Raw genomic sequence first — 25,357 nt, 5'->3', positions numbered from 1 at the left:
CTGGTTCTTCTGAAGGGTGGGGTGAGGAAACCAAAAACAAGCCATGGAAGGTTAACCAAGCATAGCAGGTGTTTTTCAACATGTAGCCATGTCCTCAAGCACACTTAAGCAGCCAGCCAAAGGGTGCAAGGAATTGTGTTTTGACCTGCTCCAGTTCTTGTTATCGGGACATCTCTCTTGTATGACGAAACTGCAAGTAGCAGGAAAATTACCGGAACCAAGGAAAAGAGTTGTTTGCTCTGAAAGTTCAGGCCATTGTATCTGGTAAGTTTTCATAAACCATTTGGCTTAAATATTAACTGTCTTCATGCACATAGCTGCCCTAAGGAGCTCTTGAGTTTCTTCTGTTTGCTGACGGACTTGCTCAAGGAGTTTGACCATTTGGCTTTTTCTGAATGCTAATGAAAAGTCTGGATCTGAAGAGAAATAACAGGTGTTATTCAGATCCAACCTGCTATTTTTTGCTATGTTCTAATGCAGATGCATAGAAAAGTTTTTTTTTTTTTTCAGGTTAGATACAGTTGGTTGGTGATTCTTATTACAGGTAAGACAGAAAAATACCACACAAAGCACATACAAATTCAGTTTTCATCCCTACAACCATTCAAGATTGCTGCTAAATTCTCCTGATCCAGACGTATAAATCTCAGTTGCCAAATTCAGCCTCATGCAGCAACTACCTATCTAGATATAGTGGGGTTTTGGCTCTGGCTCTACATACATAAAGATATGTGCAATATACAGTTATTACTACATTATAACCCTCATAGGTACTCAACTTTTATCCAAAGACAAGAAGACTAACTTAACCCAGCATAATATTAAGTAATATTAATGGACTTTGAAATATGAAGATGTGAGACTTCTCAGCTTTACTATCAGCTAATCATGCAAATTTCTTATTTGCTTGCTTCGTCAAAATAAACTAAAATCACATTTGAAAAACTTTTAGGTTGCAAGCAGCAAGGGTCAGACAAGCCCAGGCACGTTCCATCCAGCAATATTGGGATTTTATTCCAATAAGTGCCAAAAGTTCTTATACAGGATAAGATTTTCCTGAAGTCCCATTTCCCTGCTGTTCTGAATGCCTTTAGTTATAAAGCAAACAAACAAAATCCTCCTGCCTTTATTGGGAGATACTCTTGAGGAGCTGCTTAAAAACATGTAAGGTAACAGCTACCCTTGAGATTATTCTGTTTTCTTAAATGAGCAGAGCTAGTCCCTGGAGAAGTTTGCACTGCCAGTGGTTGGACTCATCTTAGAGGTCTTTTCCAACCCTAATGATTCTGTGATCTGTGTTACTAAGCAGTGCCTGTTTGCTGCTGATGGGTGCAGGCAGCCTTGGCAGGAAGGACATACCTGCTCGTAGTCTGCAGAGTGTGGAGATGCCCAGCTGCTGAAAACGGACCTCTTGGTGAGTAAGAAAATTCTTGAGGTAGGCTTGAATCTCTTCAATGTGATATTTCCACAAAAGCATCATTTTTTCTGCGTAAATGGGAGAAACACTGGAGATCAATACAAGCCTTTAAGCACTTTGAAAACTGATTTTTGTAACATTTCAATAATGACTCATCCACCTTCAGGTAAAACCAACATTACTGCAAAGACTGACAAGCGACTTCCCTGTACCACAGCTTCTGGTAATACTGCTGATACTTCCAGTAAATAAAAAGATGAGTGGGCTGCTGGGAATCTGATCCCTGTGCAAGGGGCCTACTGATTGACAGTGGTTGGCCTGGTAGGTGAAGCTATCCATTAGATGATTATGCTGTTGGATTCTGTTCACTACCTGAGAGAGAGCCTGCTCTGTTGCAAATCCTCAATGCTAGAAACTAAACAGATTTGTATTTTCCCTTAATGGGGACTCATCACACATTTCAGTTTTTCTTATGTCTAATGTCTAAAATCTAACTATACCTTTCTAGAGAATGTGGCAAGTGTCATCAGAACAGCTTTTTCTTGCAAGTCTTAAAGGCTCTCAGCCACATGAGGCAAGTATTTAAGCATAAAACTATTTTCTAGAGGTAAAAATAATGCTTTTTTATTCTCTTTCACTGAAACTTGAAAAATTTTGGCTACATTCTTAAAACTACTTTACTTCACTGCTCCTGGTAATTTAGTCTAGAAATATATCAGCAGGATTTGGTTGAGTAAGAGTTTTTCTCTTGCTGGTCAGGAAGTAGAGTTATTCTAAAATTTTGGAACACAGCCTCTGCTGTCTGTGGGGGATGCCATCACATTTTACATACCAAGAAAGAAGGTCAAATGGCAAGATATAACCTTATTTGAAGTGACCCTTGTCTGAAACAGGTTCTCATCTTTCCCGTGGTGAGGAGTATGTTAATGGTCTCCCACCTTCCAACTGAAGCTGTTTGCAAGGACCTCAGAGTTGGCTATGGACCAGCTCTGCAGAATGGCAGTTCTTGAAGAAGCCAAAACCCATGTAAATCAGACCTTTATCTGTGGTCCACTTTCATCCCTGGAGTTTCTCATGCAACTCAAGGACTGTTTTATTTCAAGGGGCACTTGTACTCTGAAAAATGTGTAGACACCAAGTGAGGGGATGATAGAAGAATATTTAAGGTTGTTCAGTGCCTGACAGTCCTTTGGGAAAAGGCTAACTTCACTCCAGACACCCATAAGTCTCTTCCAAAGCACAGTTAATCCTGTATGAGTTACCATGACTGATCATGTGCTGGATGATGGAGGCAGCATGAAAGGAAGGCTCAGGATGTTCCAGTTGGCCAGCCAGTCTCACCAAGCACCTTGTCAAAGGTTCATCCATCCACTGGACCATGTGTAACATGGCTCCTTCTGGAAGGCAGAAAGGTAAGAGAATACTCTCTAAATAGGAACTCCAGTGTCAAAGAAATGAAGCTGAGAGGTCTGCCAGAAACTGCTGAAATGGTGAATCCTTCATGCAACTGGAGAAGCAAAATAAGTGCTGAACTTGGTTAATAAGTACGTTTAGGTTGTTAAAAAGGGTGATGTTCTGAGGTTATGCTCTCAGTAAGGTAAGGCCATGGATTTGGTTCATATTTTGTTGGCTTTTTTTTCTGCAAAAATGAATCACTTTATGTGCAAGATCCACTCTTGGCCCACTGGGCTCAGTCTGTCCAGCAGCTACTCCAGGAGTGTGCTCCACTCGCAAAATTAAATGTGATGTGTTGCCAGCTGCATGGCCATCACACCAGATAGAAGAGATGACCTGTTTGACAGACAATATCCAATGCTAGGGCATGTTGGGAAAATTTACACTCGTCCTTCCTGCTTTAAAGAGTGCTGTACCTTTGATGAGTGCCAATTTGGTATCTCTGATGAAATCCATGTGCAAAAAATTTCAAGATATAGACCTACTTCGTATTTTAATCTTTTATATCAGTTTCTGCAATGATAAAATTATTTCAGCCTGAGAAACAGGGAAATGTTAGAAATAGAAGTAGACAGGCCATGTACAGCAGTGAAGTTCAGCAAAAACAAAAAAATAAAGAATTTTAAACAGTTGAACAAAAGTGCAGACAATGGAGCCCATGTATCCTGCCAGTGAATTGGATTTTGTTGTTGAAACTTACAATGAATTTAAAAGGAAAGTCTTGGGCTGTGTGTCCAGCTGTGCTCCATCTCCTGTTAGAATTAATAAAGGACATGAGCACTTCTCTGATTCAGCCCTTGATGGAGGGTTGCTGCCATACCTTGCTTTGCTAGCTCAGCAAGGCAGGATGTCACGTAATGAAGGGAGTCTTCCTGAGTGTCGGTCAAAAGCAGGATCTGGAGGAGACCTTCGACACAGCGGCTCTCCGTGATTCTCTGCCACAAGAGAGAGAGGCATGTTTAGCACTTCCATTAGGGTTTAGAGATGTCTGGGGGCTTCAGAAGTACTGAGGTGAAACCATCAATAATGAAAATGCCTCCCAGATCTACCACAACCAGGTGAAAACACCTCGGATTGTTCAGAGATCACCTGTACTGGGATACATACGTTATAGATTGAGTTGAAAAGAGATAGGAGGCTTAACTTGTGCTGACCTGGACTAAAAGCAAAAAATGAGACCAAGAAATGAGTTCTGAATGAGTCAGCTGGAGGTGACTGGTTGCTAGTGAAGTTGAATCATGAAGTCATCAGCTCTCTGGGGTGTCCTAACAATGGAAGCTGCTCATGGCTCCCTAACTGAGCTCAAGTGTCTATCAGCAAATGGAGTATCTTTTTCTGATACTCATTTCGTGCTGCATTTTTTGCTGTGGTTTTTTAACTTGCGGCTTAGAGGTTCAAGGTGGATTTGAGACTGCTGCTTTTCAAGCTCCCACACTCTGTTTCTGTCCTGCTGGCATAAAAACAGTACTGCCTTTTCCTTTTGTGCCAAGTACTTGTGTTTTAGGGAGCATTCCTTAGAATTGATCCTGGAAACCTGGCACTCCCACTCATGTCTGTTTATTCACTTATGCAGCAAGAGCTTTATTGAAGGTAAAGCAGGTCCCAGCTGATAACAGCATAAAGTCACAGAATTTAAATATTTTTAAAAAAGACTATATTTGTGAAACTTTGAATGATGGTCCATTTTTATTCCTACTGTGGGCCTTGAGTTTAAGGGAATCTAGTTTCCTGAAAAACTTGCTGTCACAGCTATTAGAAATGTATATAATTCTTATCTTAGTAAAAAACCCTGTAATTTTCCTTCTGGATGGTTTAAATCTCTGGAACTAGTAGTAATTGTATTGTGAACAAAGGGCGAAATAAAGAACTGAGTCTTAAAAAGTGTGTACTAGGAAGTGGAACAAAGCAGAAGTGAGGATTTGGTGAGGTTTTTTCCTCATTATTGATTGCTACTGTTGGTAGTGTTTGAGCAAGGTACTCTAAAAGGCAAGGAGAAAGGAAGTGCATCCTGGCATATGGATTTTGAAGCAAAGTCAGCAAGAGAGATCTTTACAGCATTTTGGCATAAGTAGTTATGTTGCCAAAGAGGCAAAATGTACATCAATAGCTGGGGTTTTGTTTCACAGTGAACAGCAGCTGAAGCATGAGAGCCAGGAAATAAAAATTCAGTTCATAACAGACCTCAGATTTTCCTGAACAATTCCTTTAATTAGTATGAAATGTTCTTGCTTGAAGTTTTTATACTATGATGCAGTCAAATAGGTAACTGCATCATTCATAGCAAAAATTAGATATTTATTATTTTAATTAGCTGTTTTGTATTGTATTGGGAAAATATGAATAGAACTACCTTTCATTATGGTCCTTTTATCCATATATTCAATTCTGTGTAAAATATATAGCAAATTGGCATATGTTTAATTACCCACAGCATTAATTATTTTTTTAATGCTGGTTTGACATAAACACAATGGCAACCTCACAGGGTATAGTTCAGTGACAAACATTGTGTACCTACCTGTCTGTTTTTGGAAAGGCACAGGTTTCTGATGATGCAAGCAGTATGTCCAACAATCACAGGATCTGTTTTATGTGCTGCCAGTAACATCCCCAGGCTCTGCAGTAGCTCAGCACATGCCAGAATGTCCTGAGGAGAACAACCAGTATCCAGTGTGGACAACACAAAGCAGGTTTGCAGTGAGCTATGGAGAGATTGAATTTAGCTCTGCAAGAAGAGCATTAGTTTGCTTATTTAAACCAAGGGTGTGGCTGGGTCCAGTGCTGCTTCTCTCAATAGGTCTGATTGCACTGACTATTGAGCACTTGCTATGGAAGGCTGGAGTCTTCAAGATTGTGTAGTATATTGTTGTTTCCATCAGGTGCCTCACCGTGGTCATTGCTAGTCAGGGGAAGGATGTGCAACCCTGACTGGAAGGAGAGGTTGTCAGGGTTGCTGTGAAAGGCAGAACTACACGGTGAAGTAGCAGCAGCAGTGCATCCTTGAGTAGCTCAGCAATTTACCTGGCTACAACAATGGGTTGTATCTTTAGATCAGTTTGTGATCAGGCACCTCTTCAGTAAACATGTCCTGAACAACATCTTCTTTACACACTTTTCTATGCTGTCTGATGATATTTTAGAGGTACTTTGCTGGGTATCTCTCTCTGAATGTAGCCTTACTCCAATTACCACTAATATTACTTGAATCACAGAATGACCTGGCTTGGAAAGGACCTTAAAGATCATCTAGTTCCAACCCTCTGCCATGGGCAGGAACACCTTCCACTGGGCCAGGTTGTTTAGAGCCCCATCTAACCTGGCCTTAAACACTTCCAGGGATGGGGCATCCACAAATTCTCTGGGCAACGTGTTCCAGTGCCTCACATCCTCACATTAAGGATTTTTTTCCTAATATCAAATCTAAACCTACTTTCTTTTATTTTGCAGCCATTACTCTTGTCCTGTAGTATCAGATTGGAGTCTGGATTACTGCACAGGTAGTTATCTCAATAACCATATGGATTGAGGGAGCACTGCTGTGTGTAAGAGAAACCTGACTTCAACAGAGTTTATTTTAGGTCTACAGTTAAAAGCAAAAGATTTCCTCTTGGGAGTGTTTTTTCATTCAGTTTCCTTCCCTTAGGAATTTAGGAGTTTTTAATGCAGTTCTTCTGTTTGTTCCCAATGAACTATATAATTTGTACTGCCTGGAAACTGAGACACATTAGCAAGGGAGTTCAATATAAAACAAATCATTAGTCCTATACACAGCTGCAAAAAATCACATAATTCTGAAACCTGTGAAACATCAGGAACACTAAAGCAGTGTTGAAGAGCAGATGTCTTTAAAAGTTAGTTTAACTTTAATCTTTCTTTTGCTTAGGCTAAATTGCAAAAGTGTATCTTATTTTCTTTTAATACTAGCTGACATCTTCACTTAGCTCATTTTAAGCACTGTCACAACCAGCAATCCAAAAATAAGACAGGAAAGTAAGTTGAAAGGGCAGTTCTTCCACAGGGCATTTAAAGAATCCTATATACAGACATGACAGTAAATTTTCCTTAGATTTTCTTTAAAGGAAGAAATAATATAGTTTTAGATAATACAATTAAATTACCACTGATGACTGTCTTCTACGCTTTTGGGGCCAAATGTCCTCTTTTCTACATAATCCCATCAACTATGATACCCGTTTTGATTTGCTACAACCTGAGAGGAGGAAATTTTCTATGGATTATAAAGGAACTTTCTAATACATAATGACTTCCCTGCCAAGATATTTTGTTTATTTAGAACCTACATTAGCAAGTGACAGTACTTGAATTTTGCTGAACTTCTTTTTTTTGGCTGAAATATGGCTGAGATCCAGATTTTGTTTGTTTGGCTCAATTCTGCACAGTGCAAGAGAATCACGAGAAAACTGTGAGTAAAAATAGATTGAATGGTTCAGATGGATATTGATCTAACTTCTCCCAAGACTAGAATATTAAAAAAAAATAAAGGCAAGGAAAAAAATTCCAACAGCAAGTGTGCTTACAGTTGCAATGCTGCACTCGTACTCCTTACACAGGGATTTCTTGACAAGGTAAATATTATCCCATTTACCAGTTAGCAAAATGTCAAGGCAAAGTTATTTTGTACCTGGAGTGGAGATTCAGTGGCACCATCTGGAATAGACAGACCCTGACTTCCAGGTCTTTTGCTCAAAGGAATTTGACTTAAAGGACTGTTTTCTCACAAAACCTGTTTCTTTAGTGTTTCAGGGTTGGGCTGTCCTCGGGAAAACGGAATAAAATTCCCTTTGCAAGAGGGAAGTTTTCCAGCCTTTGCTGGGAATCCCTGTCAACAGCCTGACCAGGAGATTGCAAAAAGGGGTATGAAGCAGGGCAAGGAGCTCCCGTGAAGCATTCCTGGGGGTTTGCTTCATGGTAACTAAAGGGCAGACAGATCCTGCCCCATTGTATCCTGGATAGTATTTGTAATAATTCAAGCATCACTTGACTTGGTTGTAAAGGTTAGCTTTGTTCAGTGGTTTGTTTTCCAACAGTTGTTCCCATGGAGAAGTCCCTTTTTCAGTCACGGAGAATTCAGCCTGAGTTAGAGAAAGAAATGTTGAAAAGACTGGAAAAGCAGGCCAGAAAAGGCAGAGAGATGGGGAGGCAGGATATGAATACAAAGAGGTCAGACTCTTCTCAGAGTGCCCAGGGCTCGCTCGCACAAAGCAGCAACATTCAGCAGTCAGGGACAGCCGTGTTTGCTCGCTAAAACAAATTCAGAGATGTAGATACTTCTTACTGGGGAATAAAGTAAGATGCTTTGATTTCCAGCCTCCTGCTACTGACCCTTTTTCCCTCATGAAGGATGGGCTGTTTCACCACTGGTGTAGCGAGGCTGAGTTCGCAGTGCCTTTGTTCCCACTGATCCTGACCACGTCTCTTTGTGGCCAGGGATTTGAAACACTGGTAAAGACAAGTTTCAAGACCAGGGAGGAAAGGATTTGTGGGTACTCTTTCCTGAGAGAACAAAAAATGTGAATGATATTTGGAGATAAGAAAAGCAAATCTGAGTGAGGACCATGCTCCAGCATAATGTCTGCTACTGAATAACATATTTACTGTGCAAACGGCCTTCAACTAACTTAATGCATTTCAATTGTAAGCTTGTTGACAGCAAATTGTGTTTTGATTCTATGAGGCAGTTTGACAATCAATGAGGATGTTCTGTGCTCATGCAGCCACTCTGCCTTGAGTAGATCTGTGCTCTAGTTGCTGCTTTCCCAGGCATTGAGCTCACCCATTTTCCCATCACATCCCAGAGAGATGCAATTTTGGTTTGCATACAGACAACTTAATTGTTACACACCAAGCTTTCCAAACCCAGAGTAAATTCCCAATCAGGCTGAGTGTATTTCAGACACAAGAAGCACCTAAGGCCACCTGAAGCTATTCAGACCCTGTCACTGCTGCCTGAAGCAATGTGGCAGTAAAGGTTCTCAAATAGTTTTGCTCTATGCACGCAACCTTTGACTAACTTCAAATGTTGTTGTTAGCTTAAAACACTTATCAAAACCTTTCACATCTATTGTTCTTATGGATGTCCTTAATTACTGCAAAGAAAAGTTCATTTAAAAACGAGAGTAATCTGTCAGTACTTGCCATAATTTAATTGTAGTTAGACTTCTTCATGTATTTGCTAGTGTTGCACTATTAATGGTGGTGTTTACCCTGAACATGGGCAAAAGAATTGTTCTGTAACTTAGGACATGAGGATACACAGTCCTGGTGAAAGTCCTAATGCATTAACTAAAGATAGACAAGATTTCAAATTCTGTCAGTCCCCCTTTTTGTTTTGATGCTAATTCAAAATATGTCAATATTCTACAAATGCACTTTTGAATAACACTGTCCATGTAGGGAGTAACATACATTTGCTCTTTGTTCTGCACTTCTGCACTTTAAATCTGTGCTCTAAATCAGTTTCTCTGCTTTTCAGTGGGTGGGGAAGCTCTGTAGCCAAGAGATAACTTCCTTGGTTGCCCTCATGGTGGCAGTCTCTCATGGTGCTGGGTTTGTCCTCCCCTCATACATCGATCTGGGGACTGAGGAGACTAGAGAGAGTTGCAAGGAGCGCAAGGCAGTATCCACATATCCAACGGCTCTGACACCCATCTGCCTCTCTACTCTCTCACTGGTGTCTCCTTGGGATAGCCCTCAGCACAACAGATGGCTCCTCAGGTAGCTGGTGATAGTGCAGTAAATGAAGCCTGGATATTTTGGGTAGGAGAGAGAAGGGTTGGGAAGGCTCCCAGAGTCTCTTGGCCATTCTCAAATTGCATTTCATAGGCTGTTTTGCCATAACAGAGTGTTACCCCTGGTGGTGGCCAGAAGGAGTCTTTCCCCTCTGTTTTTGGGAAATGATCTCCCATACCTGGTTGGGCGGGTGCTGGGAGAGTATCCAGAGCAGAGCGATGGAGGCACGGCGTACGTCCTCGCTTCCAGAGGCCAGGAGAGAGCACAGCTGGGGCAGGACGTTCTCAGCAACCATTTCGGCCTGGATGTCCACTGGTGTGGGAAAACAAATGAGGTCAGGGGGGCTCAGAGCACTGCAGGGAGTAATTCAGGCTCTGACTCAAACAGTTGACTGTTGTATCAAATTAGAGGGGACCTCCCCATCTCCGTGCAATGGGGTAATGCCAGATGTTCAGTTATAAAAAGAAACCCTCATTTGTTCTGCCTCCTTTTGCTGAGGGATTAATACAAGCTTGATGGCAGAATGTAGGTTTGGGCACCCTCAGTCTGTGTCTGAACCTCAAAAAACCAAGTGAGGGGAATTTTCTGACTCTGTCATTGGCATAAGGCCAGGTATGAAGGTGGCAGCTTCTGCTAACAAACAGAAAGACCTCCCAAGCACCACCTATCTTGCAGAGTTTTGGTTAGCCAGAAGAGAGCCCAGCCATCCCACTGAGTTGTTATACCCCACTTGCTCCTGCAACCTCAGAGAGTGCACTAAAAGGCAATGCCAGAGCAGCCAGCAGATGGAGAGGCAGATCTAAAAGGTGAAGCAGACCGGGTGTTTCAAACTCGTCAAGGAGTGGCACAGCACTTCCTTGGCTCTCAACTCCTCTATAATTGTGACTGCTTGAGAATTAAGCAGTTCTACATTTTCTAGATGAAAAACTCTACCCTGGAGTCTGGGACTTTAGCACTGAGTGTGCCAGTCCTCTGCCACTGTTTCCTGAATATGTCATAGAAATGAATCTTGGACATTTAATAGGGTTTTTTAGGAGAATGACAAATGCATGGGAGAAAATTATATTTAATGATAGACAGAATCATGCCTTGGAGAAGACAGGTCCCCACTCAATAAGCAATTTCAGAAGACATTCTGTCCTAGATGGGTTTAATGCTTAGGAAACATGGAAAAAATGAAAGCTTAGCAACTCACTAAGGCTCTGTACATAAGGACACCTCTGCTGCCTTTCTCATTTTCTCCAGATACTCCCCTTGCTACCTGGGAGCTCTAAAATAGATTTAGTTAGGGTATGCACTGCACCTTCCTCTTCCCTTAACATCCAGTTAAAATGTAGAAAATGTCTCTTTGCTTTTGATAGGAAAGGTTCCCAGCCCACTGTGCTCACTCTGAAAGGCAGAGAGAGATAGAAATAGTTTGGTTTCTTTATCTCCAAGACATTGCTTACCACTGGTAGCCAAATTTCTTAGGCAAACACATGCCTGGCTTGAAACCTGCTTGTGCCAAAGAGGAAAACCAAAAATTAAAAATGAGAGAGAGGAGGGAAAAGAGCAGTTTCAGTAATGCATGTTCTTGCCTATTGCACACAAAATAAACATGACAACACTAGTAAGCTCTTACATTATCTTCAAGAGTAAGTTTTGGCACATGTTTTTTTTTCAAGTTTTGATGAAATTTTTTTTTCAACCTCCTAGTATCAGTCATCCTATTGTTGATGAAGAATGGGGCTCAGGTGTTGGCTTTATTTTAGGACATCTGATAAGTTATAAGAAAATGAAGGGAAAGAAATTGTCCCATTTGCTTTGCAGTTTTTTTTTACCTCCCTTCTACACAGAATTTCAAGTTCCACCAGGAACTGTGGTTTCTTGAAGTTTCCTTGATGTGGTTTCCAACAAAGCAAAATTCTCAAGATGTCATGCTTGAAGCCATACAGTAAAAGTTCCGGATACCAAAAAGAAAAAACAAGTAGCACAACAGATGTGTCACACAACTTCTGTCACACACGCAATGATCAAAGACAGAGCCTGGACAGGGCACTTCTCACACGATGTTTCAAGTTAATAGCATACTGGCTATCCTATTCTAAAGGAAGTGTCCAGGGCTGTAGAACAACTTTAATAATTTCCCTTTGCTTTCTTCATACATTGACCTTGTAGAACCCATGTATTTTCTATTATAGGTGTCTTTTCTCATGGGAAAGATGCTGCATAGGTACCTGTACAGTAGATGAACAGAATGATGTGAACTGAAACTGGAAGCCCAAGTCTATAGCTCTACTTGGATGCTAAGTCTTTTCACAAAGAGAAAGCTACAGCTTTACCTTGTCCACAGAAGAGGATAGGAGAGAGATCAGTGTCCGCAGCAGGAATCTGTCACTGGGTCCCAGCAAGGCTTTGTGGTGCTGAACATTGGCTGCCACGTTGCTCAGGGCAGCACAGCTGTAGTACTGCAAAGAACCAAGAAAAAATGTAGACAGAAAGGTCAGAGTGGTGACACACTGAGGAGAATACAAATAAATTGGAGAAATGCTCAGATTTAAAACCAATAAAAATAATATGCTTTTTCATCCTAAGGGTGTTTATAGGATTGACACAACATGCTGTAGCTGCTCCAGCAATCCTGCTGGGGCGTGTAGTACATTCATTAGGACTCTGGCTGTTTGGGAACATGCTCTGCTGCTGCAATGACATGGCTGCTGGCATCTAAGTCATCTGCATCTATTGTACTATATGTTTACATTGATTTACTCAAGCTGGATGTAGCTCTTGCCCTAGCATGCCAAGAGATCATTTCCAAAGGATCTAACCATTAACACTAAGGAGGACTACGCATATAAAATTATCTGTTACTAGAGAGGTATAATTAGAAGATGTTGAGCTACAGAGTTGGAAATTTTAAGATGTGTTGAAGATTGCAATGTAAGCTGTTTTCCATTACCACCTGTATGGCAGATTACCTTTGTCAAGTGGGCAGTTTGCTTTATCTCTTTGAATGACCACATTCACACCTCCCTCGGGAGGGGACATCTGCTGATGACAGACTATTGAATGTCACTGCATGGCTGATAAGAACTATAACATCCCATTGTGAGATGCTCCGCCCAGAGGGAGGAGCCAAGCATTGCTACCCAGATATAATCCAGAGGTTTTTGAGACACCGGCACAGCTTTCTCCATGGGATTCCCCAGAGAAACAGCAGATGCCTCTCCTTCCACTGGATCTTCAGGGGTAGAATACATCCTTCTCTACAGATTCCCCTTGCTCCAACAGAACCACACCTGATACTTCAGGAGGACTGCAGCCACATTTCCAATTGGACTGCCACCAACACCCTGACCCACAGGGTGTCAGGTTGGGTTCTGACTCTGTCAGTGTTGTTCTAGTGTACTGCACTGTTTATTTTATCCTTTATTTTTTTTATTTTCCCTATTAAAGAACTGTTATTTCCTGCTCCCATAATTTTGCCTGAGAGCCCCCTTAATTTAAAATTTATAGCAATTCGGAGGGGTGGGGAGGGTTTACATTCTCCATTTCGGGGGAGGGTCTTGCCTTCCTTAGCAGACTCCGGTCTTTCCAAACCTAGACAAGATGAATCTCAGAGAAATCTAAAAATGCAGAAACAGTTTGCGGAAAGCAACTCCAGAGGGTCCATACCTTCATAAATGATGGGGCAAAAAATTTTGTGCTACTCAAAGGACTAAATAAACAAACTAGCAGAGTGTAAGGCTTACAACTCTGATTGCTAGTTTATTTATCAGCACACTTTTGCACTAAGATGAGCTCTCTGCTGAGTGTGCAGAATCACAAACAGGTGTCTGTGATAGGCATAAAACAGGATGTTTTACAGATATGTACAACAAGAAGAAAAAGATCTTTTCAAGTTGTCTTCTCAGAATACTTAGTAACATTGCTTAGAGTGGATGATCAAAGTTAGGATGCAAAAATACCCCAAACAAAACAAAAAAACAAAACCCAGAGGAAAAGACCTATCTGCATCATGTCTGATGATCTGAAAAACACAAGAAGGTAGCCACATAACAACCCTGTGCATACATTAATGTGTGCTGGCAGAAGAAATTTTGGATCACAAACTTTCTCCTGTGCAGTGAGACAAATTGGGTCTTTTAATATATATTATGTGACTGAGCTGAGTTTCACCAAGATGCTCTCTCATGTTTCTCCACTTCACTAGAGAAACCATTCCTCCTCTCCCCCTTTTCATTTCTGCACACTGAGGTTTGTGCTCTCCTTACAGTAAGTCACAATGTTACTGTTTTAAAATCTGACCTATTTTAGTCATACCTGGACTTCTGAGTCAGGAGATTCCAGCAGCAAGGCAAGAACTGGTAGGGCTCCTTCCTTGCATAGAACTTGTTGGATTTTCTCTGCCATTAAAAAGAAAAAGTAAAAGTGTCTTCCTCCTTCCCTCCCTCTCATCTGGAGGCACCATTCAAAAGGGATGTGCACAATTCTTGTGTTCTAAAGAGTGCTGATGTTATCCAAATATATGCCAGTCAGTGTGATTGGAACGTTTATAATTTAGAGCTTGTGTAATGCAGCAGTATGCAGATATTTTAGCAAAAAGACTAGCAGGCTGTCTGATTAAGCTTAGATGGTTTTATGATAAAACTGCTCTGAGAATCTGAATTGCTGGAGAAGCTGAAAAGCCTCAGGTAGGATCTTCACTATTATTTCTGTGTTTTACAACAAATTATTTAAAATATTCTGAATAATACCAGAAATGTAATAGCCAACTGTATAAGTTCTTGCCAACTGTTTCCTTCCAGAACACAGAGTTCAGAGATGTTACTCACGACTTTATCGTTTTGCTCTGTGGAATAATGGTATCATCTTGGTAGGTGAAATTTAATGCTGGTTTGTTTCAGAGTTAATTATGGTAGTCTACATATAATTGCAGAGGACCAAGTACTACTTTTGATAAAGCTGTTTGCAGATATTCCAGAAGCCTTTAATGTCTGACTCGTGATAGTTATACTTAGCATATTCCAGCACTGAGTTAGTCAGAACAAGCAAAAAGCTCCTAAAGCTCAACTTTGTTGCATAAGCTCCTGAGATTGCTTTAAAGTACACCAAATGTCCTGCTAATTTTTTAGGCCAAAATGTTTCTTTAACAAATAGCTATTTTTTTTCCTATTTCTTTGACTGATTGTTTAAATGTTCTTACACTAGCCCCTTGGATTTGAAAATCAAGCTTTTTTGTTTTGCTACTAGGCAAAAAAGAGTCTGTATCAGCTAAACTTAAATCATCAACCTGTGGTACCAACATGAATGCCATATGCAGAGGAAATAACTTGTTGCTCAGATATGCTTTTATTCTTGCCTTAAGATTTAGGATTATTTTTCTATCAGAGAGTTTTCTTTTGGCAATTTAGGTAAACCATTAGTCCAAAAGTACCTGATTGTGTGAGGTTCAGAACAGCACCAACTGCATTTTGCTGGACTCTGGGATCATAGGAATTGGCAAGAGACAATAGGGGCGTAAGTCCTCTAGCAGCACCAATAGCCTCTCGGTTGGACTCTGGAGAAAAGAATCAGAGAAAGAAAGAAATATTTACTGCCATCTTACTGTGAGCCACAAGCAGGACAACCAGCAGGACTATCCCTTGGTGTTCCCTTCTCTGATTTCTCTGCATGCTCAAAGGAAACTCTTAAAATTCTGAGAGCTTAACAGGAAGGAAACCAATTCATGATTTCTGGATTAGCCATAAATCACAGCTGGTTCAATGCTTTTGGTTTGTAACTACGATAATTAAAATATCCTTAAGATCCTTTAAACAGGTTAACAGAGTGTTGTACTTACTTCAAACCCTTGGTATGTCTGGCCAACTTATTCACACTGTGATAACCAAAAGCTACCTCATTAACTGCAGGTAAGGTTTAATTAATTTAGTAGGGTATATTCAGCGCCAAGTTCATTCTTGGAATTTCCCTGTGTTACTCACTTGACATCTACAAACAATGCAGAGGTTTCTAAGGAAATTAACAATATTTATACACAATTTAAACAATGGCCAGTCTGTGGAAGTTTGCTGAGAGAAACATGAAGCAGACAGAGCAAATAAAAAAAGGTATTTGGATGAGATCAAGTTTTCAGGTGCTAACTAACTTAGAGAGTTAAGAGAACAAAGTGGCTAGTTTTATACCTTAAACCTATATAGTGAGGAACTGACATAGATTAGCCAGGATGTTTATTCAAGTATAGTTCAGAGAGTATCAGTTTAATATTCCAGGGCAAGTAATCTTCTGTCTTCCTATGAGTATATATTTAAGTAAATAACTTTTATTCTGAAAAAAAATTAAGAAAAATAACTGTTCTGGGAAGAGTAATCTATTTAAAATAGCTTTTCCATGTGGGAAGCTATTATTCTGGTGAAATATTCTGGTCCCTTTCATAGACAAGCCCTTCTCTAATCTAATCTGCCTACATACCATTCTCTTGTTTCCCTCAGTAGAAGCAGAAAGTCTTTTGTATGACTCCAATGGGTGTGATGCAAACTACTCAGGTGAATAAAAAAGAGAAGTAAAAAGATTAAGGAAGAATTTAGATATCACTGGTTCCCTTATTCTTGTACACAATATACTCCATAAATGTTTGTGAATGTGGAAAAGAATCTTACCTTCGAGAAAAGGGATTATGAACATTTGGACAAAACTTAGGCAAATTCTTTCTTCTATCAGATAGTGTGTCTGAACACTTGTTTCACCAGTTTATGATGACAGACTGGATGGGGAAATCTATCTCACCAAGATGTGTAACTCTTGCCATCTCTGTATGAGAGGTGGCAGGCTAGATCATGTTTCTCTCCTGGACCACCTGTTTATCTTAAAAAATGCAGTCCCTCCACTGATGCCACTGCAACCACTGACACTCCTTGGAAGGCTTTTAGAAGGAAGCCATGTGTTTGAGACACTACTCTAAAGTGGGGAAATCAACGTCTACTCAAGCTGTGTATGAATAACTCACTAATTTATAAATTCTTTCTTTCCACTCTCTGACATTTGTGTACCCAAAAATTCCCATCAAAACAACTTTGAATGTGCTTTACACTCAGTGCATCCTTCTTGTTTTAGCTTAAAGCAGATGTTCAGACCCCCTTAAACCCTGAACATGTGAACATTTAGTTCTGAAGTACTCTGAGTTCTTATCTCAGAACTGATTCACTCACTTTCACTCAGTGATTAAAAAGCTGCAGATAATTGCAACTATGCATGTGTCCTTTAGCTTCATGAACAAATTCTGGTGTTGGAACAAACTAAACTTCAAATATTTTTCATCTGAATGAGTTAGTTTGTTCTTACTTTCAGCTCCCTGTTGCAGCAGGGAGACAACCCAGTTTACACATGACCTGCAGTAACACTGCTAAACAGTTTCACTCTGTACATAGTCTTGCATGCTTGTTGCAACAGAATTAGACCATTCTTAGATGCAGAATTTTAGTCACCTTAAAGCCATCTAAGGATCTCCTAATTTGGTTGTGCTTCCATATTTATCTCTTTTGCATAAATGGTCTTCTTGAAGGATATGACTGAACAGGATACTTTTCTCAAGCAAACACCTAAAATACCAGAGTCTGCAAGCTAAAATTAAAATAAACCCTGGAGAATTGCCTCTTGCTTTAGTCTCATTGCTGTGGTATCTAAATATAGTCTGAAAAACAAATAAATGGATCCAGCCTATTTGAATTCTAGTTAAACTGGGACAGAGATCCTCAACCCTGATCAAACACCAGGGAGCAACCCAGCCTGTGCAGGACTGCCTACCTCTATGTTCAGCTCTGAAAGCTCTTTGAGTGCTTAATTTGGAGTACTTGTGCTCAGAAGGACATTGGTGCTTAAGGGAGTGTGCAAAGGCAAAAGAAGACCACAGGAAATGAAGGTAGCCTGGATCTACAGTAGCTGAGGGTTCCCTCCCTGTATTCCAGGGCAGACATCTGGAAGGGTATGAGTGCCTTCAGGACTAAGTAACATCCTTAGATGCCCAAACAAATCACTTTCACTGTGGACTTTTTAAAACAGGTGAAGGGACATCTCTCTGTAATTTTTAGGGGCTTAACTTCAGTGATTCTACACAAAGAAAGTCCTTCTAGAGCCAAGTACCTAAAAGTTTAGTGATGCCATGCCTAATTAAGACATTTAAATGAGGCAATTTGCATTCCACACAAAGTAATGTAGCATGTAGAATTTTTAACCTGACAATAATATACAATGCTTAAAAATAAGCTCCTAAGGGAAGAGTGTTTAAAAACCTGAAAATAAAACAAAAAAAAGTGGGATAAAATGCAAATCAGCACTTTCATGTGGTTTGATCCTGCTTATCCACTCCTCCTTTGTAACATAAGTACTTAAATGAGAAATTAACACTTTCATCATGCTTCCCTCAACCTTCTGGGACATCACACTGCACCTTCCCAAGCTGGAAAAGGAAGCTGGCTACAAGAAGGGAAACAAATGTGAAAACACAGCTTTTCTACAGACTTGTACACGGTTTGTTCTGGAGAACCACGAGTTTGCACAAGGTAGAGTAAGACAGACTAATATGATAACCTTTCTTTTGGTATCTGTGGCTGAACTTACCTGTCTGGATACCAGGAAAATATTCATATCATTATATGAAATATTCATAGTTAAGCAGAAGATGACAAATGCAAGTAGTACAAGATGGATAAAAAACTGCCTGAAAGCAAGCTGGCAGCAAATTTTGCTGCATGGAAATGACCACCTGGGAAGAGGCTACAGATGGAATTCCATGAGGGCTAGTCCATATTTGCTTTGAACCAGAGAGTTAACACAAAGATACGAATGTAGAACTGTCAATGCAGTGGAGGACCAGAATATCTTACAAATAGCAGACAAGTTAGAATACTGAAGCAATGGAAACAGAATGAAACCTGTACAAAATGCAGGGATGTGCACTTGGAAACGTGTGGTACAGAGCCTTGGTAACTTGATGTCTGCTGGAAATAGCAGCAAAGGAGGAGCAAGCCTAAGTGATTAAGTCAGCTGTAGGTTGACAACATCACCATGGCACAATGACCAAACCTGCAAGTGTTACTGTGAGATGTACCACAAAACATATTTCCATATGTGCCACAACAAAAGGCACAGCAGCTGAGACCCCAGCTGAAGTACTGCACATTTCTGGCGACTTCTCTTTCAGAAGAGATGAATCCAAACCAGAACTCCTGTAGCATTTATGCCTGAGGCCCGTGGTATCATGATATGGCACATGCAAATGCTAAGTTCCATTCCTGGAACATATCATTTACACCCGGAAGGACTCTGAAGATGAATGGAGAGTCTCACTTACAAGAGGAGTCTTAAAAGACCTTGGCTTTCTCAGTCTAGTAAAATGAAGAAACCTCATAAGCACAGACATCAGAGGGACAGAACTCCTGAAGCAAAAGCCAATGCAGACATTAATTAAGATAAGCCAGTCATGAATACATTTAGGATGAAAATCAGAAAAAGGTTTGTAATCATAAGAGCACAAAGGTAAGAAACACTGAGAAAAATAACTGGAATGTCAGGAGGTTGAATTTATGATGTGGGAATGCCAAAACTTGTTGCTGCATCTTATGACTTTTAAACCAATTGCAAATAGGTTGTTTCATCTTAAAATATGATGGAAGAGTTGAATGAATTCACAGCAGAGGATAAAGGCAAAAAGAACACTCACCTGAAACAGCCAAAGTCATGATGCAGGCACAGGAATTACACTGGACAGTGGGATCCTCTGATTCAAGCAGATCCAGAATTGGCTCAAGTAAACCCATTTGGACAACTAATTCTTTGTCAACTATTCAAAAATTCAAGAAAAATTGACAAATAAAAAAGTAAGCAGTCAGTGATTTTGTGGAAAGAATACATCATCCATTGACTGCTTTGGAGATCTACATTAAGATTATACTAAATAGAACTAAGATAGAAACAGCCAGAAAGCCACTCTCAGTCTCCAGCTAGGTTTGCTTAATTCTCCTTTAAATGCATGAAAGAGTGTAACAGATGTTTGGAGATTTTAGGCCAGAAGGTCCCAAATCAGGTTAATTTTGGCAAGAGCAACTGCAACTTTCCAATAGGTTCACAACTTACTCAGCAACCCTGCTCCCCCCTTTCTTTTTCTTCTGAGGTCTACCCTTTAAATATAATTTTTCTTTGTAAACAGGGATATGATATTATTTGCAGCATAATCCTTTTTAAAAAAAGCAAAGAAAAAAGCTAACTTCACTGAAGACTGACCCTGTCTTCTGCTATTATGGGACTGCAGGATAGAACACTTGTTGTGGCCCAGGTGACCAGGAGTGCAGTAGTAGGAGCAACAAGGACTCTGCGATGAGGTGTGGCATGTTCATGCCCTATCAACATAAACTTTATTGGGAAGTTATTCTTCTGCATCTCCCAAATTCTATCTCAAGTCTATTTTCCCCTTTAGTTACAGAAGCAAGTCAATTATACTAAGCATTTAAACTTTTTTTTTCCTCTACAAGCAATTTAAGACTAAGGACCAGTTCATAAATAACCAGAAAATCAGCACTGTCTTGTACACAGAGTTTATTTCTATTAGCTGTATCCATTGGTTGAAAGGAAAAATGTCTGTAGATCCAAGAATGATAATAGAATTCCCACACTGGCCTGGGAATAATTTATCTGCCTTTGCACACAGATCCAAGAACTCTTGTCACATTATATAATGTAGCTGGAGGGATCTGTTCTATCTTGGTGCCACCAGAAGCTCTGTATCTTACACTCAGAATCAGACTCACACTTGTCCTATGAAGAACACAAAAAAAGCAATCTAGATTTGCATGAAGTGCCCACCTTCTGTCTGAGTCTGGCTGAACAGATACTTCTTCACCTGAAGAGAGATGTGTCATTAATTACTCACTATTTCCTTCCAGCAGGAAGTTGACAAGGGACAGGGAAGACATCTGCTGCACTTCCAGGTCAGCAGAACGTAGTAAGGCATAGAAGGGTTCCAGATGTTCCACAGGCAGGGGGATGTTCACTGCAAGAGTGAGAGGAAATATTCATGAGTCCCATTGTTCATCACAGTCACATTTTTCCCTTGATGGACCCAAGCCTGAGGTGCTCCCATGCACAGGCTGAGTTGTATTCACCTTCATTAAAATTCCACTGCTACTAGCAAACAGGGCAAGTTTCCTGAAGAGGTTTTGAATAATCAAGTACTTCAAAAACACCATGGGAAGGGAAGCAGTGTGCCTTGCTACCAAACAAGTCATTCTGCCTCACAGCATGTCCTTGCCTTGTGGCCACCTGCACTTTTTATCCAGCAAATAATACACGGGATAAAGCTATAATCCAAGTGACAGAATATTCTCTTTGAAGTAAAATTAAAATAAACAAATAAATAAATAGCAACCGGCTTATTGCTAGTATTTTTTTTTTTTTTAGAATTCAAACTCTTGCTGATATTTTATTTGAGATATCTAGGCTGACTCCTAACCATTAACAAACTACCTCAAGAGCCAAGTGCTCCCACAGAATATTTGGAACAAAGAAGAGTGTGTCCTTCATAACTTTTCACTATAATCTATCTTCTGGAGCATTGTCCTTTTTTGTATATAATTTTTAACATTAACTGGTCACTATGTCCATTTCCTTTCACCATATTTTGACTGTTGCTTTCAGGAGATTCAGTATACACTAACTTTAAATACTTTGGGTTCTGCTGAGCTTCACTTGAGTGTAACAATATCATAAGTAACAGTCTTTTACAATTGTAAGAGATATCTCCTTATAGCAAAACCAGAACTGACTGTGCCTATATGGCAATGACAGTTTTCCATCTTCCTTAGCAAACAACATGGCATGAAAGCAAAAAAATAAACTTGCTTAATGAATCAAAAGGAGTTTCACAGTTTGAAATAATATTTTTATTTATAATTACATGAAAATTTTCAAATGCTTACTGAGAGAACTTACTGTGCTGACTCACGTGCAAGTAATAGAGTGCAGCCGACTGCTGTAAACCTGGGTTTTCTGAAAAGGATAAGGTCCTCAAGGCTTCCAGAGGGTCCTTTCCCAGTGGAGACATTTCAAAATCTGTAGATGTAAAATGACAGCACAGGCTTAATTACATCTGTAAAGGGTTAGTTTACAAAAAGAAATTAAAATTTAAAGCCAACCAAACACATAAGGATTTTTGTACCCCATAAAGCCCATCTATCTTTATTCGTGTTTCCATGAGCAGAAGCAATAGATGAACTGGGAATAACCTATCCTTGACAATACCTCTTGTAAAGCTCATAAAGCTAGTGATTGGAAACAAGATAAATTATAACCTTTAGACATTTTATGCTATCTAATATAAATGCAGGTGTTCTTGTTCTCCACAAAAATCTTTACCTTTTTCTGAATCTTTGTTAAAATACTGAACATGGTGTTAAGTAAGAGTATATGTTTCTGATTTATGTTGTATTTCTATATATATTTATAAGTATAGAAAGAGTATATATTTCTAAGTTACCATATCTGAAGTTCACTGTGTTTCCTGTCTTGGGTATTGAAATACAGGATTTAAAGGAATAGCAACATGGACTGCAAACTGGCTTGCCTCAGGCTTAAATTTCTAGCATGAGTCTACCTGTTCTTGAGTATGATAGCTCCCCTATTAATAAACCAGATGTTCAACAACAGTCATCAAGCAATAGCAGTCATGCATGACTTCTGTAAGTCACTGCATAATATAATATAATATGTGGAATGGAGCAGCAGAGGGGAAAAGGAAAGGGACATTGAATGAAAGAACAGACTTAAAAAGGAAATATGATTGGTCAACTGGTGGAGCACACAATGATAAGATATATTTTCAGGCAATAGATTAAAGCTGTGCAATAATGATTGAAACATTTCTGTGAAAAGTATCTAGCTATTACCTCCCACGAGACAAAGAAATGTGAGGGACGTGAGAAGCGTGAGTGTTCATGCCTCACTGCAAAACAAAGCCAATATCTCAAGCCATTAGAAGCTGCTGACATGTCAAGACTAGCAAACTCCTACCCTCAGAATTAGGCAAGTGAGCTTCACAGAACTGCTTCATATAAAGATAATTTTTAAAAATAATTAGTAGTATACACCAAGGGAAGGACTCACCTGTGTGTGCAAGGTTTTAGACAAAAAAAACCAAAAAAATCTTTTCATGTGGGTTAATTCTGTTCCTTTCACTATCTGAACCTGAATCTATCTGATTCTTCTATATGTGATTTTGTCTGGGAGAGTGATAAAACTGAAACCACTCAAAATCTTCACCTGCTCAAAATATCAAAATTTGCTGCCCTGGTGAACAGATGAGTGTGATGATCAACCATGAAGTCTCTCCTTGCACCCAAATTGTCCAAACACTGTCTTTTTGTTTATTAGATTTTGTTTGCTTATTATATTTTGTTCCTATTTATTATATTTTGCTTATTATATTTTGTTTTGAGGATAGGCTTGTTCCCTCTTGGAATAAAATACAAAGGTGAGTGTTAAAGTAAGAGGGATGTGTCTTGGTTCTCTTTATGAGGCTTCCCTGCCTCCATTTGTCTAGGCAGTAAGATCTGGCCATCCAGACAACCAGATTGGTTCTGCTTCCTGGGTGCTGTATGTGTCCTGTCATTCACAGTGGGACCTCCTTGACACCCCTCATTGTCATGGGTACTGTTGTCAGAGAAGCCCTAGGTTTCCTGCTGCTGTGCCCCAGCTCCCATGGATCCAAGACAGAGCAGAGTTTTGAAGACGGATCTCAGAGAGGAAAGGATCTCTCAGGAAAACACACATTTAGTCTTTTCAGGGAACACCAGTGGCTGCTACAAGGAGCTATTCTGGCCTCCCCTTCATTACGTCTCAGCCATCAGCTGTGCAGGGACACTGCCAAGACAGTCTCCAATACACTCAGGAGCACGCTGGACTTTGGAAGAGAAAGTTCAGCCCTGGAAGATCTCCACTGTATAACAAGCTGAAAGATCTGTCCCTATTCTGGACATGAATATCAAGATTTAAACCAGGTCTAAAGGTGCAACAATCAGTGAATCTTAGCAGCAGCACAGGACCCATCACATTCGCTGGATAATGGCACCAGCATGTTGTATACCAACTGAGGCTAATCCACACATGTTCCCAACTACCAGAGTCACAGCAATTATTCCACAGGTTGCTCCATGACAGACTATTTCAAATAGAATTAACCATGTCACACCAAGGAAAAATGTCTCTCCTGGTTCCCCTTACAAGATTGTTTCATGTTCCCAAAAAGACAAGTAAATTAATAGTAGTTCCACACCCTTCACACAAACCAAAGTAGGGGACTGTGTAATTTTGTGTAGTAGCTTTAGCCCAAAGCTGTTAAACATAAAGTATACCCAATTAGTTGTGAGACAAAGCAAAACCAATCAAGCAATGACCCCTTTATCTTGAGATAAGGACTATTTTTAGATTGGACAACCAACAAAATACACTCATTCAAGATGACTGCAGAAGTGAAATAAAGAAAAAAAGATTTCCTATTGATATTGTATCCTAGGATGGGACAAAGAGGATATCACAAATAGAAAAACAGAGGAATTAGGCAGATAACCTGTAAAGCAAAGGAGACAGATGCAGAGTTATGGATCTGCTTTGATTCAAATAGAATCCCACAATTGTGATTAAGCCTGATGTCTAAAACATTTGCACAAAAGCACAGTTTGCTTGGAATCCTGAGAGCTCAACGATGCTTGTCCCAGGGTGACTTTGATCTTCCTCATGTGTAGCCCAGACATTCCTAGCATAAGTCCCAGAGTTCAGCCAACACAGAGGTGCACAACTGTGCACATCGCACTGTGATCTGCCCACTCACAGCTCAGTACTCACGTAGCATCCAGACCTATCAAAGCCTATGTCCAATTTTGTCAGTTCTTTTTGACTGACTTCAAAAAAGTAACTTTAATTTCTAGAAGGACTCACTTTTATGAAACACATTTACATGGGTTATATATTAACAGTGGTGGCAGAGCAAGAAAGTTATTGACCACTTCTACCCAGATCCAACTGTTGCACGACTTGAGCCCTTGGTGCCTTGTACACAAAGAAAATGCTCTGTAGCTCTGGCCTTTCCTCATCATCACTGAGCTGCTCAATGCCATACCAGAGCAGATCAGATAGCAATTTGCTTTCAACCCGCAAAATTAATCCCCTTGCTCTTTCACAATCCTTTAGAAAAAGAAAGTCTTCTCACCTGTTTCAATATGCTGCAGAAACTCCTGTGCAGTCACTCTCTCATGAGGCTGTAGGATGGGCTTGTACAGCTGCCTGTTTTTAGAGCTGTTCTGTTTTAAGCAGGAGCAATTGCTTATCAGAGTTAAGCATTCCTTGATGCCTTGCACCAAGTCAGAGGACATCCTCTGAACAAAGCCTATGAAGTCCCGCAGGAGCTGCATGCATCGTCCACATAGCTGACCCATTCTTGTTCCAGCAGCAGCACAAAGCAAGAAGAAAAGGAAGGAGATGGAAACAAAAGTTTCTTCTCAATTTGTCCGCTTTTTGCACTAGCTTGCCTCCTCACTGTTTGTTCTGTCTTATAGATATTAACACCACACCGTGCACAGATGCTGTAAGGCAGACAGACTTCTGAATCTAAAAGAATACATTTCACAAGGCTGGTTTCTGCAGATCTCCTGAAGTTCATAAATTATTATTATTATTATTATTATTTAAAATGAGTGCACTGGAGACACACCT

General features: G+C 40.1%; 1 protein-coding gene across 1 annotated transcript; it reads right to left on the bottom strand.

The window, feature by feature from the left end:
• Positions 1-288: 288 nt before the first annotated feature.
• LOC131555444 (uncharacterized) lies at positions 289-25,080 on the bottom strand. The gene is made up of 14 exons (XM_058801482.1): positions 24,855-25,080; positions 21,584-21,703; positions 20,526-20,645; positions 19,320-19,439; positions 15,039-15,161; positions 13,925-14,007; positions 11,944-12,069; positions 11,071-11,116; positions 9,801-9,934; positions 5,391-5,519; positions 3,693-3,807; positions 2,680-2,814; positions 1,360-1,485; positions 289-416 (listed from the first exon to the last, which is right to left on the bottom strand). The coding sequence occupies exons 1-14, from the start codon at positions 25,078-25,080 to the stop codon at positions 289-291; spliced, it is 1,731 nt and encodes a 576-aa protein (XP_058657465.1).
• Positions 25,081-25,357: the final 277 nt, after the last annotated feature.

Source organism: Ammospiza caudacuta, chromosome 3 (genome assembly GCF_027887145.1).
Source record: "Ammospiza caudacuta isolate bAmmCau1 chromosome 3, bAmmCau1.pri, whole genome shotgun sequence".
Lineage (NCBI taxonomy): Eukaryota > Metazoa > Chordata > Aves > Passeriformes > Passerellidae > Ammospiza > Ammospiza caudacuta.
This window is presented reverse-complemented; position numbering and strand designations above follow the sequence as displayed.